The sequence below is a fragment of the Puntigrus tetrazona genome, chromosome 16 (genome assembly GCF_018831695.1).
Source record: "Puntigrus tetrazona isolate hp1 chromosome 16, ASM1883169v1, whole genome shotgun sequence".
Classification (NCBI taxonomy): domain Eukaryota; kingdom Metazoa; phylum Chordata; class Actinopteri; order Cypriniformes; family Cyprinidae; genus Puntigrus; species Puntigrus tetrazona.
This window is the reverse complement of record NC_056714.1, coordinates 4,200,825-4,219,778: the sequence shown is the minus strand read 5'-3', so window position 1 is coordinate 4,219,778 and position 18,954 is coordinate 4,200,825. Positions and strand designations below refer to the sequence as shown.

At 40.2% G+C, this 18,954-nt stretch overlaps 1 protein-coding gene across 1 annotated transcript in view; it reads left to right on the top strand.

Annotated features, from left to right (window-relative positions):
- Positions 1-16,098, top strand: part of LOC122360353 (plectin-like) — a gene marked incomplete at its 5' end in the record, with an annotated part of 39,662 nt that extends 23,564 nt beyond the window's left edge. The window contains 16 exon segments of the mRNA XM_043260882.1: positions 440-796; positions 1,386-1,413; positions 1,416-1,468; positions 1,563-1,667; positions 2,062-2,160; positions 4,237-5,155; positions 5,158-5,625; positions 5,628-7,332; positions 7,334-7,586; positions 7,839-8,670; positions 8,673-9,608; positions 9,611-9,794; positions 9,796-10,678; positions 10,680-14,928; positions 15,115-15,192; positions 15,335-16,098. Coding sequence (XP_043116817.1) covers positions 440-796; positions 1,386-1,413; positions 1,416-1,468; positions 1,563-1,667; positions 2,062-2,160; positions 4,237-5,155; positions 5,158-5,625; positions 5,628-7,332; positions 7,334-7,586; positions 7,839-8,670; positions 8,673-9,608; positions 9,611-9,794; positions 9,796-10,678; positions 10,680-13,952 — 10,095 coding nt within the window.
- Positions 16,099-18,954: the final 2,856 nt, after the last annotated feature.

The window sequence follows — 18,954 nt, the reverse complement described above, 5'->3', positions numbered from 1 at the left end:
TTGTTTTGTAGTATTTTATAATAAAGAAAGCATTCAAGTCTCTTTAGAACCACTGATGTAGATGTATGAGTAAGACAAATTAGTGTAAAACTGTGTTTAAAAAGGCTGAGCTTAGAAGATATTAATGGTTAAATGTACTATATCTCCGACACTGAATGCAAGTGCAAAAATAATGACTGTTGTTCAACAGGTTTCCCACTCTGCCATTGGTTTGGTGAACAGTCATTTTATTTTATTACACATAGCTTAATTTCTGAACTTATTTGTCTTGGATTACTTGAGTTGTTACTGATATGGAAATCAAGTCGACAGTTCCATTAGAAATATATTTACTGACGTGTTTAGTACTTATTTTACCTGCTGTACCTGCTAGTCTACTGTATGCATAATGCCGTTACAACAAATTTGGGATTAAGGCAACTTGTTCTCTTGTGTTCAGCGTATGCGTTCAGACGCAGAAACCCAGCGGCCCGTGTTTGATGACATGGAGAGCGAGCTGTCCAAGGCCACGGCGGTCAGCCAGCGCATGGCTCAGGTTCACAGCGAGCGGGACGCAGAGCTAGATCACTACCGGCAGCTCCTGGGCAGCCTGCAGGACCGCTGGCGCGCCGTCTTCGCTCAGATCGACCTCCGGCAGCGTGAGCTGGAGCAGCTGGGCCGGCAGCTGGGCTACTACAGAGAGAGCTACGACTGGCTCATCCGCTGGATCGCAGACGCCAAGCAGCGGCAGGAGAAGATCCAGGCCGTGCCCATCATCGACAGCAAGACGCTCAAAGAGCAGCTGGCTCAGGAGAAGGTACTGAACTTAACCCTGGGTTAACAGATAGTGAATTCTTCGTGCTTTTTTAGCGATCATCTAAGTTGCCTATCCAATAGGGATGGGACAATACATCGGTGCATCGCAAATCGTGAAATTTTTCAGCATCGATTAAGACATTTTACGAATGCATTGCGATTCAGCGCCGTACTCGGCTTGGTTCCAAATCGTTACACCTAAAATCGATCCACAATCGATGTATTGTCCCAGCCCTACTATCCAAAGGTAGACAGCATTAATGCTATGACAAGTTATACCCAACACCAACTTATTAAATGCCTCACTTTATGTCATCAGATATTTATCATTAAGCTCGTTTCAGTTTCAATTACAAATTTCAAAGAACCAGTGACATCAAATATAGTAAATAAAGTATTATTTTGTGTAGTATGTGACAGAGGTTGATTTAAGTGACTGAATTTATACAGAAAGAGAACAAGTTATAGAAATGGAAAAATATTCAGAATAATATTAATTTAAGTGCATTAGTTGTCTGACATACATTGCGATGAGATTATTTTTGTTAACCTGCTGCAAAGGTATAATATGCAGGGTTTTTTTTTCAAAGAAACTGCTTGAAGAGATTGAGAAAAACAAAAGAAAGTTGATGAATGCCAGAAATGCGCCAAAGCTTACATCGATACCATTAAGGTAAGACAGTTCAATAAGAGAGAGTGTACACACTTATTTATTATCTATCTACAGTTTGCGGTTGGAGTGCTACAGTCTTCATTTTTTTTTCCAGGACTATGAACTTCAGTTGGTTGCCTACAAAGCTCAGGTCGAACCTCTGACTTCTCCTTTGAAGAAAACCAAGATGGAGTCTGCCTCTGATAACATCATTCAAGAGGTTAGCAAGAGCTCAGATCACTTCTTACACATTTGCATTATTTGTAGGGATGTTCATGTATGGTCATTTTCCAAATCAAAGCGATCATATATACTTGAGTGAGCAGAGCACATGAGTGTCATTATTTAGTAGTTTAAAAAGCACTTAGGGAGCGAGGTAATTTCCTCATCGTCTTCAGATAATGACAACTGTTGCAAATAAACATGAATTTTATATTTTAAATTATGCTAATATAATAAGACGCTTTTTTTATATATATATAAAAATGTAAATAAATGAACACACATCATGCTGCATTCGTTGTCACGGGAACAACCCAGCCGTAGATCTGTGTTCCTAACAACTTTGATTTAAATGTTTTGTAATTTTCCAATATTCTGTGTGTTTTCTGTAGTATGTCACTCTGAGAACCGCTTATAGTGAACTGATGACGCTGACCAGTCAGTACATCAAGTTCATCACAGACACGCAGCGCGCATCGAGGACGCAGGAGGTGCGTGACATCAGGGGACCCTGTTCATACCAAACTAATCCAACACCTAACATTAACCAACCCAACCAACCACTCATCAGAAAAAAACATCTAGATATAATTCATGTATGGTTGACTCGACATGTCATTTTGGGCACAAATAAAATTATTTCCAATAGTATCCTAGCTATAGGAATCAGAAATAGATATATGTGACAGGTAGAACACATTTGAATACATCCTCTGCTAATCATGCAATATAAAGGATTAATAATCACTTTATCTGTTAAGGGCTATTTATTTTATTTTTTATTTTTTTTTGCAAAAATATAAGAAAGAATAGCTTATGATGATTAATTTGCAAATACATATTTTAACAGAACAGTAAATGTTATAAAAATCAGACAGTATCTCATACACAAGAGCATGTCATATGAGGCCCAACTTTCCTATATACTTTTCTCTTTTCTCACTACTGTATGTCTTTCAAACCCTAACCTTTGATTTCTTTGCTTCTCTTAACTGCTTGCCAGTGCTTTGTCTTGATGATTGCTTGAACTTTTTTGGGCTCTAAAGAGGTAAAACTTTTTTATTATGCTATAGTAGTTTCATACCAATATTCCAGTATCCTTCTTCATGAATATTCAGCATTTTCTTTCATCAAGCTTTTTTGATTTACCCTTTCTAGTAAACGTTATGATACTTTTGTTCATTGTAGTTTTCTGATTCTCATTGCTCATATGGTAGATTAAAAATTATTTATTTTAATGACCTTAAACGGTCTCCACAATACCTCAATAACTTAATAACTTCATATACATAGCTTAAATGTAATAAGTAGTAAGTAGCTGCAATTAACACAATTACGTTTATATTTAATATATTTGTGTATTTTAATTATTTTTGTTGTAATACTGTATATGTGTAAATAATCTTATTTGAGAATCAGATTCCTACTTTCCTTTTTTATATTTTAATGTTTTTAGATAATTTTCTTTTCTGTGGATAAGGACCTGCTTGTCTGCCTGAATCATTTCTTTTAACACTTGTAGTTCATTTTGCATTGCTAACTACAGTACTTGCTTGCACTGTGAGTATTTAGTTGTTCTGTTTTTCTCACCATTTTTTCAGGCCACCAAATCAAGTTCTTATACTTAACAATGATAAATCTTTAGGAAGGCAGAATTGTTTTGACACACTAGAAGTTTGTATTAATTGAGTACTCAGTTTTCATCCAGACATTTAGTTTATAGCAACAGCATATTGAATAGACTATACATTCTATTCCAGAGATTTTGCTTTTAAATCACTTTGTTTAACTGGAATGCAGTAAAATGTTTTCATAATGCAATTGTTTTTGCATGTTGTGAGAGTGTAGTGTTATAAACCAATGTCTTGTGTCTCCATACATTAATTATATCATCTTGCCATGATCCAAATGATTGCATATGATTTTTCACTGTTAATTTATCTAAACCCGTTTGTCATGATTGCATCAAGCCTGTCTTTCTTTGAGCCAAATAATCACTTTAACACTTAAAGAATTAGTTCACTGAAAAATGCAAACTTCTTTCATCATTTGCTCATCCTCATGTTATTCCAAACCCTAAATGTCTTGCTTCCATGGAACATAAAAGGAACATTCAATAATGAATTGGATCTGACGCTATCAAACTTCAAAAGTGATCAAACAGTCCTCCACAAATTTTTTTTTTAAGATATTCAATTAGGTTAAAATGTATTCTGTAAAACATATTCTAGTGAATAGCAACTTGCTGATTGATGATCTGCACCTCAAACAAAGCTAGCATCATCATCTTTATTACATTTGACAGTTCTGCTGTTATCATTTACTTATTATTTTTAAAAAGTGGCAGAGATACATCATATGCATGTATATATGTGTGTGTGTTCGTATCCCACACATCACCTTTTGTGTTCCATAGAAGAAAGTAAAAAAATTGTCAGTACAGTTTTGGAATGACAGGGTGAGTAAATAATAACAGAATTTTCATTTTTGGGTAAACTTCTCCTTTAACACCCGTCATGCTTTATCTTAATCATGATTTTCTTTACGATTTACTTCCACTAATACAGAAAGCTGCTGAGAAACTTAAAGCAGAAGAGAGGAAAAAAATGGCTGAGATGCAGGCAGAGTTAGAGAAACAGAAGCAGCTAGCTGAAGCTCATGCCAAGGCCATTGCCAAAGCTGAAAAAGAGGCACAAGAGCTCAAGCTCATGATGCAAGAGGAGGTTAGCAAACGAGAGATTGTTGCTGTGGATGCTGAAAGACAAAAACAGTACATCCAGTTAGAGCTGCATGAGCTCAAAAACCTCTCAGAACAACAGATCAAATCAAAGAGTCAACAAGTGGAGGATGCTCTGCTAAGCCGGTCCAAAATAGAGGAAGAGATCCGCATCATAAGACTTCAGCTGGAAACTACAGTGAAGCAAAAGTCAACTGCAGAGGATGAGCTCAGACAGCTTAGAGACAAGGCTGCAGAGGCGGAGAGACTTCGCAAAGCTGCTCAGGAAGAGGCTGAGAAACTTCGCAAGCAGGTTAACGAGGAGACCCAGAAGAAGCGGGTGGCAGAGGAAGAGTTGAAGCTGAAGTTTGAAGCAGAGAAAGAGGCTGCCAGACAGAAGCAGAAAGCCCTGGATGACCTTGGGAAACTCAAGATGCAGGCCGAGGAGGCAGAAAGACACATGAAGCAGGCTGAGATCGAAAAAGACAGACAAATCAAGCTCGCTCAAGACGCAGCTCAGAAAAGTGCCGCTGCTGAGCTGCAAAGTAAGCGTATGTCCTTTGTTGAGAAGACCTCTAAACTTGAGGAATCGCTCAGAGAAAAGCATGGAACTGTCATGCAACTGCAGGAGGAGGCAGAACGCCTCAAGAAGCAACAGGAAGAGGCAGACAAAGCAAGAGAGGAGGCTGAGAAGGAGCTTGAAAAGTGGAGGCAAAAAGCCAATGAGGCCCTTCGCCTAAGGCTCCAGGCAGAGGAAGAAGCCCACAAAAGAGTCTTGCACAGGAAGATGCTGAAAAACAAAAAGACGAAGCTGAGCGTGAGGCCAAAAAACGAGCCAAAGCTGAAGAGTCTGCCCTCAAACAGAAAGACATGGCTGAGCAAGAGCTGGAGAGGCAGAGGAAGCTTGCAGAAAGCACAGCGCAACAGAAGCTTTCTGCAGAGCAAGAGCTGATCCGCTTGAGAGCTGATTTTGATCATGCCGAGCAACAGAGATCACTGCTCGGCGATGAACTGTACCGTCTTAAGAATGAGGTTAGTGCTGCAGAGCAGCAGAGAAAGCAGCTTGAAGATGAGCTTTCTAAAGTTAGAAGTGAAATGGACATACTTTTGCAGCTGAAGTCTAAAGCTGAAAAGGACAGCATGTCCACCACCGAAAAGAGTAAACAACTCCTGGAAGCAGAAGCTGCTAAACTGAGGGATCTTGCAGATGAAGCAGCCAAACTCCGTGCCATTGCTGAAGAGGCAAAAGGCAGAGGCAGGTAGCTGAGGAAGAAGCAGCGAGACAGAGAGCGGAAGCTGAGAGAATACTCAAAGAGAAACTTGCTGCCATTAATGAGGCCACTCGCTTGAAAACAGAAGCAGAGATAGCTCTAAAAGAAAAAGAGGCCGAAAATGAACGCCTGAGAAGGAAAGCTGAGGATGAGGCTTACCAGAGAAAAGCTCTTGAAGATCAGGCAAGCCAGCACAAGCAAGACATTGATCAGAAGATTGAACAGCTCAAGAAGTCCTCTGAAATGGAACTAGACAGACAGAAATCAATTGTGGATGAAACTCTTAAACAGAAACGAATAGTTGAGGAGGAGATTCGTATCTTGAAAGTGAACTTTGAGAAGGCTTCATCCGGCAAGCTTGATTTGGAGCTTGAACTGAATAAGCTGAAGAACATTGCAGAGGAAACACAACAAAGCAAACTGCGAGCTGAGGAGGAAGCTGAGAAACTGCGCAAGCTTGCCCTTGAGGAAGAAAACAGAAGAAGGGAGGCTGAAGAAAAACTGAAAAAGATTACTGCTGCAGAGCAGGAGGCAGCTCGACAGCGCCAGGCTGCTCAAGATGAAGTTGAGCGTCTCAAAAAGAAAGCAGATGAGGCCAGAAAGCAAAAAGAAGATGCTGACAAAGAAGCTGAAAGGCAAATACATGCTGCCCAAGAAGCTGCTGAGAAAGCAATTACAGCTGAACAGCAAGTTCAAAGTGTTCTTGTTCAGCAGAAAGAGGACAGCTTGGTACAGAAAAGGCTCAAGGAAGAGTTTGAAAAAGCCAAAAAGCTTGCGCAAGAAGCAGGAAAGGCCAAAGATAAGGCAGAAAAAGAGGCTGCCCTGCTCCGCCAACAAGCAGAAGATGCAGAGCGTCAGCGTCAGGCCGCTGAGGTTGAGGCAGCCAATCAGGCCAAAGCCCAAGAGGCTGCTGAGAGGCTCAGAAAAGAGGCAGAGCTAGAGGCAGAAAAGCGTGCCCAGGCAGAGGCAGCAGCGCTGAAACAGAAACAGCTGGCTGATGAGGAGATGGCTAGGCACAAGACACTTGCAGAGCAAACACTTAAGCAGAAATCTCAGGTTGAGCAAGAGCTTGCTAAAGTGAAACTGCGGTTGGATGACACTGACAAACAGAAGACTCTCCTGGATGATGAGCTTCATCGCCTGAAGGATGAGGTTGGTGACGCCGTTAAACAGAAAGCCCAGGTAGAGGAGGAACTGTTCAAAGTCAAGATTCAAATGGAGGAGCTCATTAAACTCAAGCTTAGAATTGAAGAGGAGAACCAACGTCTCATCCAGAAGGACAAAGATAATACTCAAAAGTTCTTGGCTGAGGAGGCTGAGAACATGAAAAAGCTTGCAGAAGATGCAGCTAGGCTTAGTATAGAGGCCCAGGAGACTGCTCGCATGAGACACATTGCAGAGACTGACCTTGCTGAACAAAGAGCACTTGCTGAAAAGATGCTTAAAGAAAAGATGCAAGCCATTCAGGAAGCCTCTAGACTTAAAGCAGAGGCAGAAATGCTACAGAGGCAGAAAGACCTTGCCCAAGAGCAAGCTCAAAAGCTACTTGAAGACAACCAACTGATGCAGCAACGACTGGAGGAGGAAACCGAGGGCTTCCAAAAATCATTGGAGGCTGAGCGCAGAAGACAGTTGGAGATAACAGCAGAGGCAGAGAAACTTAGACTTCAGGTGTCGGCTCAGTGATGCCCAGTCAAGAGCTGAGGAGGAAGCCAAGAAATTCAGGAAGCAGGCAGATGAGATAAGTGCCCGACTTCATGACACAGAGCTTGCTACCAAAGAGAAAATGACAATTGTTGAAACACTGGAAATACAGAGATTAAGCAGTAACAAAGAAGCCGATGACTTGCGCAAATCCATTACTGATCTTGAGAAAGAGAAGGCAAAATTGAAAAAAGAGGCTGAAGAGTTACAGAAAAAGTCCAAAGAGGTATTGTGTGAAAGATGGCATAAATTGCTGCTCATGTCATTGTTAACCCTCTCTCCGAAAACTAACATTGCTTTAAAACAGCTTTTTGTTACAATTGTTCCAATCTTTGATTATATTCCCTATTGATTTCTCATTAATCTTAAAATTGTATATTTCCATCATTGAAAATTATTTGTCTTTCGTTGTTAGTGTTATTAGTGTTTTGGCGTTTTTACATTGTTTTAACTTTGTTTATTGTTTCTTCTTTTATAGATGGCGAATGCTCAGCAAGAACAAATTAAACAGGAGAAAACAATTCTCCAACAGACATTTTTGTCAGAAAAGGAGATGCTGTTGAAGAAGGAAAAACAAATTGAGGATGAAAAGAAGAAGTTAGAGAGCCAATTTGAAGAAGAGGTCAAAAAGTCAAAAGCCCTTAAGGATGAGCAGGAACGACAAAGAAAACAAATGGAGGATGAAAAGATGAAACTGAAGGCAACTATGAATGCTGCTCTGATCAAACAGAAAGAGGCCGAACAAGAGATGCTCATTAAGCAGAAAGAGATGCAAGAAATTGAGAGGAAAAGGCTTGAACAAGAGAGGGTTCTTGCTGAAGAAAACCAGAAACTACGTGAGAAACTTCAGCAGATGGAGGTTGCTCAAAAAATCACCCAGGAGATTCACATCCAGACAGAATGCAAAAAAGTCCTTAATGGTCAAAGTATTACTGATGAGGTTGACAGCACACATGGTTTCTCTCCATTATCCTTCGATGGCATTCGTGAGAAGGTCCCTGCAAGTAGACTTTTTGAAGTAGGACTTTTAAGCAAATCGGATTATGATAAGCTTCAGAACGGTGAAACCACAGTCGAAGAACTTAGCAAGACAGACAAACTTAAAACAGTTCTTCAGGGCAAAAACTGCATTGGTGGCCTGCTTGTGCATCCAAATCAAAAAATGCCCATCTATCAAGCTGTCAAGGAGAAGAAGATTGCTCCTGGGACAGGGCTAGTGCTGCTGGAGGCACAGGCTGCTTCTGGATACATAATAGACCCAGTTCAAAGCAAGAAACTCTCTGTCAATGAAGCAGTTAAAGAAGGTTTAATTGACCTGAACTTCACAACAAGATGTTGTCTGCAGAGAGAGCTGTCACTGGCTACAAGGATCCATACACAGAGGCAAAGATCTCCCTCTTTGAAGCTATGAAGAAGGGTCTCATTGGGGAGGATCATGCCATCAGGTTGCTTGAGGCTCAGATAGCAACAGGTGGCATTATTGATCCAGTCAATAGTCACCGTGTGCCAAATGAAATAGCTTATAAGCAGGGTCAGTTTGATGCAGCCACCAATAAAGTCCTACAAAATCCAACCGATGATGTCAAAGGATTTTATGATCCAAACACCCAAGAAAATCTGATGTACCAACAACTACTAGAAAGGTGTGTCAGTGATCCAGGGACAGGAATTCTTCTTTTGCCAATTTCTGAGGAGGCTGCTCAAAATGCCAGGATATTCACAGACGAGGAAACAAGAGATGTTTTTGACAAGACAACTGTGTCTGTGCCATTTGGCCGTTTTAAAGGAAAGACTGTGACCATATGGGAGATTATAAACTCAGAGTACTTCACTGAAGACCAGAAAAAAGATCTTATCCGCCAGTACAAAACGGGAAAAATTACAGTTGAAAAGATCATCAAAATTGTCCTAACGGTGGCAGAGGAAAAAGAGAAAAAGAATGAGCTTGCATTTGATGGTCTGAGAGCACCTGTACCTGCTTCAAAACTTCTTGAAACAAAAGTTATTGACAAAGACCTCTATAACAAATTGCAGAAAGGACAACTTCTGGTAAAAGACGTGTCTGAGATGGAGCATGTGCGCAATGCCTTAAAGGGCACTAACTGCATTGCTGGAGTAATTATTGACTCAACCAAACAAACAATGTCATTTTATGATGCCATGAAAAGAGACATGATGAGACCTGGGCCTGCTCTAAATCTCTTGGAAGCGCAAGCTGCCACTGGATATGTCGTAGATCCTGTTAAAAACCAAAACTTACTGTAGATGAAGCTGTCAAGGCAGGTGTTGTAGGTCCAGAACTTCATGAAAAACTACTGTCTGCAGAGAGAGCTGTCACAGGCTATAAAGATCCTTACACTGGAAAAACTATTTCTCTGTTTGAGGCTATGAAGAAAGATCTGATCATGAAGGAACAAGGAATCCGACTGCTTGACGACAACTCGCAACCGAGGCATCATTGATCCCGTTCAAAGTCACCGTATTCCACATGACATTTCCTGCGCAAAGGGCTGCTTTGATGATGCAACCCAAAAGTTTTTGAGCAGCCAAAGTGATGAAGTTAAGGGATACTTTGACCCAAACACTCAGGAATATCTGACATATCCACAGCTATATAAACGTTGTGTCACTGACAAAAAGACTGGTTTTCAGCTTCTGCCTTTGTCTGAACAAGCGATCAATGCCAAAGAGGAGATGAAGTACACTGATGCCCAGACCAAGGATGCAATGACTCAGGCAACTGTTGAACTTCAAAGTGGACCGTTCAAAGGGAGAAAAATTACCTTATGGGAGCTCATTAACTTTGACTATATCACTGAAGAGCAAAGGCTTGACCTAATAAGACAATACAGATCTGGGAAAATGACAATTGAGAAGATTATAAAGATTTTAATTGAAATTGTTACCAAGACAGAGGCCAAGAAGCAAGAAGAGGGCTGCTTTAAGGGACTTAGGGCACCAGTTCCAGCCAAGTCATTATTTGACTCCAAAATCATTGATAAGTCTACCTTTGATTTGCTCGAACAAGGTAAAAAGTCTCCAAAGGAGGTCAGCAAAAATGCATCAGTCAACAAGTATCTTCAAGGCTCTGAGAGCATTGCTGGAGTTTACCTTGAGCCTACAAAAGAGAAAATTAGCATCTATCAAGCAATGAAAAGGAAATTCCTCAGACAGAACACAGGTATTTCCTTGCTTGAAGCTCAAGCTGCCACAGGATTTATTGTGGATCCATCAAGAAATGAATGTCTCACTGTGGATGATGCTGTTAAAGCAGGTCTTGTTGGCCCAGAGCTTCATGAGAAACTTCTCTCTGCTGAAAAAAGCCGTCACTGGATATAAAGACCCATTCACGGGCAATAAGATCTCCCTATATCAAGCTATGGACAAAGACCTCATCCCCAAAGAACATGCTATGCCTCTCTTGGAGGCGCAACTGGCATCTGGTGGAATTATTGATCCAGTAAACAGTCATCGCATTCCTGTTGAAAACGCAATCCAGCGTGGGTATGTTACCAAACAGCTGGCCAGCAGCATCGCTGAAAGCAAGTACTTCTCTGACCCTGCATCTGATGAGAGTGTATCATACAAACAGTTGAAAGACAAGTGCATGACAGATTCCAATACAGGCTTACATCTACTGAAGCTCTCCAAACCACAGGCCCCAACAGTTGTGGAGAAGACATACCTTTACAGTGAAGAACAAACCCAGAGTGATCTATCCAATACCCAGATTGACCTACCTATCGAAGGTCAGGGCTCTATGTCTCTCTGGGATGTCATGAATTCAAATCTAATACCTGAGGATCAGAGGGCTCGGCTTCTAGAAGAATATCGTTCTGGCAATTTAACAAAGGAACGAATGATTATCATTATAATTGAGATTCTGGAGCAGAGAGAAATAATTACAGGGGGGGGCACCCAGACTGGGAGCACAAGAAGACGTCAAATCACTATTGAAGATCTTTACAATGCTCGTATCATCGACCTTGAGACTTACAACCTGCTAAAGAAAGAGAATAAGACTATGCGTGATGTAATGGAGTTGCAAAGTGTTAAGCAGTATTTGTATGGAACTGGCAGTGTTGCTGGTGTGGTGACTGATTCAAATGCCAAGATGAGCATTTATCAAGCAATGAAGAGAGAGCTGATGAAGCCAGACATTGCAATGGCCTCTCTGGAGGCTCAAGCAGCCACTGGATTTATAATTGATCCTGTCAGAAATGAAATGCTCACTGTAGATGAAGCAGTGCGTAAAGGCGTAGTGGGCCCAGAACTTCATGATAAGCTCCTGTCTGCAGAGAGAGCAGTCACTGGCTATAAGGACCCATATAGTGGAAAGGTTATCTCCCTCTTCCAAGCAATGAAAAAGGACCTTGTCCCAGAGGACTATGCCCTAAAACTTCTTGAAGCTCAAACAGCAACAGGTGGCATCATTGATCCAGAATATAACTTCCACTTGCCAACAGAGATTGCCACACAACGTGGATATATTAACAAAGAGATAAATGAAAAGCTCTCCGATGAGGTTAAAGGATACGTCGACCCATTGACTGATGAAAAAGTTTCATATTCTCAGCTTCTGAAAAGATGCAAGGTAGACAAAGATGGGCAATATTTGTTGTCTCTAGGAGACAAAAGACTGCTCTTCAAAGGTCTCAGAAAAGAAATAACAATAGAAGAGTTATTCCGCTCAAAAATCATAGACGAACAAACAGTCAGCAAGCTTAATGAGGGACTACTAACGGTGGAGGAGGTGAGCGATAGCTTGCGAAAATATCTTGAAGGCTCAAGCTGTATTGCTGGTGTGTTTGTGGAGTCTACTAAAGACAGACTATCTATCTACCAAGCCATGAAAAAGAATATGATTAGGCCAGGCACTGCTTTTGAGTTGCTGGAAGCCCAAGCAGCCACAGGTTATATCATTGACCCTATTAAGAACCTCAAGTTAACTGTAAATGAAGCAGTCAAGATGGGAATCGTCGGTCCAGAGTTCAAAGACAAGCTCCTGTCTGCTGAGAGGGCTGTGACTGGCTATAGAGATCCATATACAGGCAAAATGATTTCACTGTTTCAGGCCATGAAAAAGGGCCTGATTTTGAGAGACCATGGAATTCGTCTTCTTGAGGCCCAGATTGCTACTGGAGGAATCATTGACCCTGAGCAGAGTCACCGACTGCCAGTTGAAGTGGCTTACAACCGAGGCTTTTTCGATGAGGAGATGAATGAGATCCTCAGTGACCCATCGGATGACACAAAGGGCTTCTTTGACCCAAACACAGAGGAGAATCTTACCTACCTGCAACTGATGGACAGGTGCATTGTTGACCCAGACACAGGTCTTGTGCTCTTGCTCCTTAAAGAAAAGAAACGTGAGAGAAAGACTTCTTCTAAATCCTCTGTTCGCAAACGCAGAGTAGTCATTGTTGATCCCGACTCAGGCAAAGAGATGTCTGTGTATGAAGCCTACCGCAAAGGACTAATTGACCATCAGACTTACATTGAACTTTCAGAGCAGGAATGTGAGTGGGAAGAAATCACAATGACATCTTCAGAAGGGGTTGAAAAGTCTATACTCATTGACCGAAGATCAGGTCGCCAGTATGACATTGATGATGCTATCTCAAGAGGTCTTATTGACCAGAGTGCAATTGAGCAGTACCGTGCTGGCACCCTCTCTATCACAGAATTTGCTGATATGTTATCTGGAAACATGAGTGGCTTCCGTTCCCGCTCCTCCTCTTTTGGATCCACCTCCTCTTTTCCAATGAGCCCCATACCTTCCATCAAAACTCCTGCAACTGTATGGAATGATCCAACTGAGGAGACTGGTCCTGTGGCTGGAATCCTTGATACAGATAGTCTAGAAAAAGTTTCTGTCACTGAAGCCATGCGTAGGAACTTAGTGGATTCTATAACTGGCCAGAGACTGTTGGAGGCACAGGCTTGCACTGGTGGCATAATAGACCCATCTACTGGAGAGAAATTCTCAGTTGCCGAAGCCACAGAGAAGGGTCTTATTGACAAGATAATGGTTGACAGACTCAACTTGGCCCAGAAAGCTTTCCATGGGTTTGAGGATCCTCGTACAAAAGTCAGAATGTCTGCTGCTCAGGCTCTCAAGAAAGGCTGGCTTTACTATGAGGCAGGGCAACGTTTCCTGGAAGTGCAGTATCTTACTGGTGGTCTAATTGAGCCAGAGGTTGAGGGACGAATCTCCCTTGAGGAGGCGATCAGAAAAGCTGCTATTGATGGCCGTACAGCACAAAAGCTCAGAGATGTGAGTGCTTACACAAAATACCTTACGTGCCCTAAAACCAAACTGAAGATCTCCTACAAAGATGCCATGGACAGAAGCATGGTTGAGGAGGGATCTGGTCTTAGGCTTCTGGAAGCTTCCTCAGTATCCAGTAAAGGTCTTTACAGCCCTTACAATGTCAGTGGTGCTGCATCTGCTTCTGGTTCTCGGTCTGGATCCAGGACAGGCTCTAGGTCAGGTTCAAGAAGAGGCAGCTTTGATGCTACTGGCTCTGGATTCAGCATGAACATCTCCTCATCCTCGTATACTTCCTCTAGTTACAGCCGCAGATTTTAAAGCCGGACCTTACAACAAACCTACCACATGGTCCTGCAGCTTTCATATTCAATGCTGACTTTATACACTACAGTTACATAAGACACAGAAATAATTCAAGAAAAAAAAAAGAATCACTTTATTCTGCTTTGCATGTGTTTGGTATAGGAAAATGCATTCCAAAAACTACCAGTATCTGTCTGGCGATGGTTAAGTTCCCATTTTATGTATTTTGGATGCCTGAGAACCATTACCTGGTTATCTTTAATCATACAGTAGTTGTCTAGTTTTGATTTATTTCAGTTCATAAAGATACTGCATATTTTGAAATTGATATTTTTTTCTTTCTTTTTTTATACTTAATTACATCATCTAAAATCTGAAACGTAAAAAATTCAGCAAATTACATTTTGGAGATTTTTATTTTTTTTTGTCAAACTCTAATTAGACTGTATTTACTTACTATTACATTTCTACATGTTATTTTAGGAAATTCTTTTTGTACTTAAGTTTATTTAAGCATAATGTACCAGAAAAATATACCAAGTTTTACAAAAAAAAAGTCAGTAGACAAAGTGTGGTTGTTTTTACATACTTGTATAGATTTGATAGATGGATATATTAGAGGATGCTAGCCATCATATCAAATAAAAGATGCCGCTGGTTTCGCAGAATGTAAAAAAACACTACACCTATGCATTTAACATACATACACACTAAAGGAGGAGCAAGCACTTTGTACAACAGGCCAATTTTAAAGTCCCCTAAAACAAAATGTTATTTTTGTTATGAAAGTCCATTTTACATTTACTGGATCCAGTCCATCTCCAAAGTCCTTTTTAATGCTCCTGACTACCCTATAAAGGAGTCCTCAAGGCCCAGATTTACTCTCAGTCCTCCACTGATGTGATATCCAGTGAAGATTTCAGATGTCTCAGGTGTCTGATCCATACCTCACTCATAACATCTGGGCAGAGCTGGATGAAATGTAGTACTTGTAAGTTGAACTAAATTTACGTATATTGTCGCTGATTCCTAATGAGCACATTGATTTTACTTTTATATATTATTTTTCATTGTCTCAACACCTATCAGTCTTTTTTTGTATAAAAATTGAATGCAATACCGTATGTATGCTTCTAAAATGCTAGTGTCTGTTTTGTTGTGTTTTTTTCTCTCGCAGAGATCATCGGTTACTAGTTATGGACAACTTCTGGAGGTGAATGATGCTCATCAGCAGCCCACATTCTTACACATTCAGGTATTCATTCAAAATTCACCATCTCTCTATTATTTTGCCTTGTATGTACCTACGTTTGATATTTTAGTTTCCCTTCATTCACTGTTTTGTTGCCCTTTTGTCATTTTGTTGCTTCACAGTATATTTTCAATGTTGTTTTTAGAGTCTCACTGAGGGTTTCCTCCTTCCATTGCATCTGCCATTTGCATGAAGACACTAGACGCTAGGGCTACCTTGAAGTTTGCCTTGGATATCATATCAAGAACTGACACTTTAGTGGACATCAGCTGGGAGCTGGACTTTGGAGTTTACACAAAATCATTCAAACACAAGAATTGGATCCATTAAATTGACCTTAATATGGACTTTTATTTAGTTCTATTGCATATATTGATTTTAGCCCCAATATGAGATTTTAATAAAGCACTCAATGCATTAGATACAGTATGCAAACCATCGTACTGCATTGCACATTTACATAATACAAATAAATACAGATTACATCTTTGACTGAATGTATTTAGGCTCATTAAGTGTATGGCAATTAATTTTGTTATTTTTACATTTCCTGTGCCACAAAAAAACAGCAACAACGTTTTGCTCATTTTTTCCTCCTATGTATTTCTTTGCTTGTTTTTATATTAATTGTACTTGATTTTTTTCTTCTTTTGCTTTTGTTTGTTTTTCTTTTTTGATGTTGTATATGTAAAATATATTTTTTGCATGTTTTACTAACTTGCTATAAAGTGTTCTAAAAAGATGAAGAATAGATTTTTGAATTTACACCAATATATGGAAGATTATATGAGTAAAAGATGTATGAAATACTAACTGGTGGATGAACTTTTTCCTTTAGAAATGCTGGTAATAAAGTGTGAGTTAATAACACTATACTCAAGTGTAAATAAATATATTTTGGAAAAATCAGTTCCAGACTTTGTAGAGTTTGTGTTTATCTTTTATCTTGTTTTTAGTCGAAATCATCATCCATGTCACTATGACATGTAAAAAACAGTACATTACACATATTTCTAGCAATCGTATATCTGAATACTTTTACAAAATAAGTAATCGCCAGACTATATATTACATTATACAGACAGGAAGTATGTTGCTAATCAGAGAAACAGTCAGTGTTCTGTGCATGCTGTCCTCTGGTGGTGGGGAAGTGGAATGACGGGTTCAGATGACATTATGTTAAATCTTTAGGATGAAAGACAGAACCCAGAAGGAGACACACTTATGGATGGCCTTCCTTTGTGCCATTACACATCCGACAGCCTCTCTGCTCCTCCTGCATTAACTGTGCCCGTGCATGATGGTGGCTCTGTGGTACGTCTTCAGATCAGCACAAAAATAGAATTAATCTTCTTAAAGTCGTTTAAAAAGGTTATTTGAAAATGTTTCTTATGCAATCAATAGTTCATTGTGAATGAATCAATAAGCGTGTGTTCGGTTGATGTCCCTGTGTTTCAGGAAGCAGCTGCTCCGAAAGGAAGACGGTACGGTTGAATTAAACATATAGGCCTAATGTTCATTTGCCATTTTATATTTTAATTTAATAATAAACCCCGTATATTTTTCAATTACATTCCACAAAGGCTGTAGGTCATGTCTGGGCTAAAGACTAATAGACTCATATTATATTATATTATGAGATGATCATTATGCTTTTCCATTGAATTCATCTTCACAGTGATTGTGATTTACAGGCTTTAACTCATTGATGGAGATTTCACCTAAACTGATGTTATTTACACATTAATATTACTGACATGTTTTAGATGCAAGCTCTGCCAGCTCTCAAAATCCATGATATAACAGCTATGATACACCTGCTGAAAATCCAGCCTAAAGAAACCTAGATTGATTGTCTGGTCTTACCCGGGCTCTCTGAAACTGAGACCAGCAAGACCAGACAAAACCAGCTAAGATCAGCAAGCCATCTCAGCCTGCTCTTTTCTTCTTCTTCTTCTTCCAGCAGGACTTTTCACATGTCCAAAGAAAGCCCTGTGTTATAATTGTATTAAATTATTAAGGCTGTGCTGAATATATAGTCACTCCACTCTCTGTCACGACTAACAAAATTCACAATACAGTTATTCTAATTCTGTTATGACACATTAAAGGGCCTGTTGTCAAAATATCTATAAAATATGAAAACGATACTTTAATATAGGAACCAATAATCGCTATAAGTTGCTTATTAGCATGCTTAGTGCTGTTTATTAATGCTTAATGCTACACAACCATTTTCTACAACACTAATCCTGCCCAATACCTAAATTTAACAACCACCTATTACTAAATATTAATAAGCAGCGAATTAGGACTTTGAAGCAAAAGTCGTAGTTAATGGATTGTTAAAGCGAGACCTTCACAAAAAGCATGGCCAAAAAGGAACACTATAATGTCGCTCAGATATGTCTTCTCAGCATGCATGAATATTTTCTACATTTAAGAGCAATAGAAACACACATGAAAATATCATTCCGATGTAGTGACTAAAACATAAAATTCTATATGTATTTGATATTTATGATTTGATATACATGTATCGGTCTGTGTTCTTGTACTGTTGTAGGATGGATGCAGAGGAGTGGAGTCAGTGGCAGAGTGAGTTCAGAGGTCAGATCAGGGCTCTGAGACACTGGCTGAAGACCATGGAGAAGAGACTCCCTCCGCTCGACCCTGCTGTGAGTCTCTTACAACCTGTACACCCCCGGAACGAGAGAGAGAGACAGAGAGAGAGAGAGAGAGAGAGAGAGACAGAGAGAGAGAGAGAGAGAGAGAGAGAGAGAGAGAGAGAGAGAGAGAGAGAGAGAGAGAGAGAGAGAGAGAGAGAGAGAGAGAGACAGAGAGAGAGACAGAGAGAGAGAGAGAGAGAGAGAGAGAGAGAGAGAGAGAGAGAGAGAGAGAGAGAGAGAGAGAGAGACAGAGAGAGAGAGAGAGAGACAGAGAGAGAGAGAGAGAGAGAGAGAGAGAGAGAGAGAGAGAGAGACAGAGAGAGAGATGTATTTATTTCAAAATATTGAATTGTTTTTATTAGAGAATGCCCCCAATAAACATCACACGCTCAGAGGAAGACAGCAATAACAAAATGGTAAAGCAACAACATTTCGACAAAAAGCCCCATATTTTGTGAGAAAGTTTGATGCTTGAATAGATACCACAAATTTAGTAAGAAACCATTATTGCATTTTCAATTGCTAAACAAATGTGATGTGAAATTTGATTTGCTGCGGGTGGTGATCCACTGTATCCCTCTTCATACAAAACATACCTTTCACGGTTGTCGCTTTATTATCTTCTGTTACGGCTTCCTATCGGAATATCGAATAACCTCGAGTTTCTTTTGTTCGCTTCTGAGTCTTTAACCGTCTCCACCCAGGCTTTCCATTCTTTTGTCTTGTGATGAAGTACATCTCACTTCTCGTGACATCACACTGTAAGGAGAAGAACATTAAGGTTTGGAGAAAAGTGGAGAGACGTTTATGCAATGTGGTATTCTTCATCGTGACCACCTGGGAAGAAAAAAGCACGAGTCCGGACTACGCCGGCCTCTTTGTTGAGTGGTAATTGTATGGGCAGGGCCTTTTTGATGAGAAAAAGCTGATCAAAGCGGCGCTGTGAGGCTTGTAGCACACACTGTCCCCATGGTGCTGGGATAAGCATCCTTATCAAATATGCTCAAAGAATATGCTTGAGCTATGGCCATAAATCGGCGAGCCCTGCGAGAGGAGAAACTCCTCAGAGGACAGCTCTTTTGTTGGAGGAGAGCGG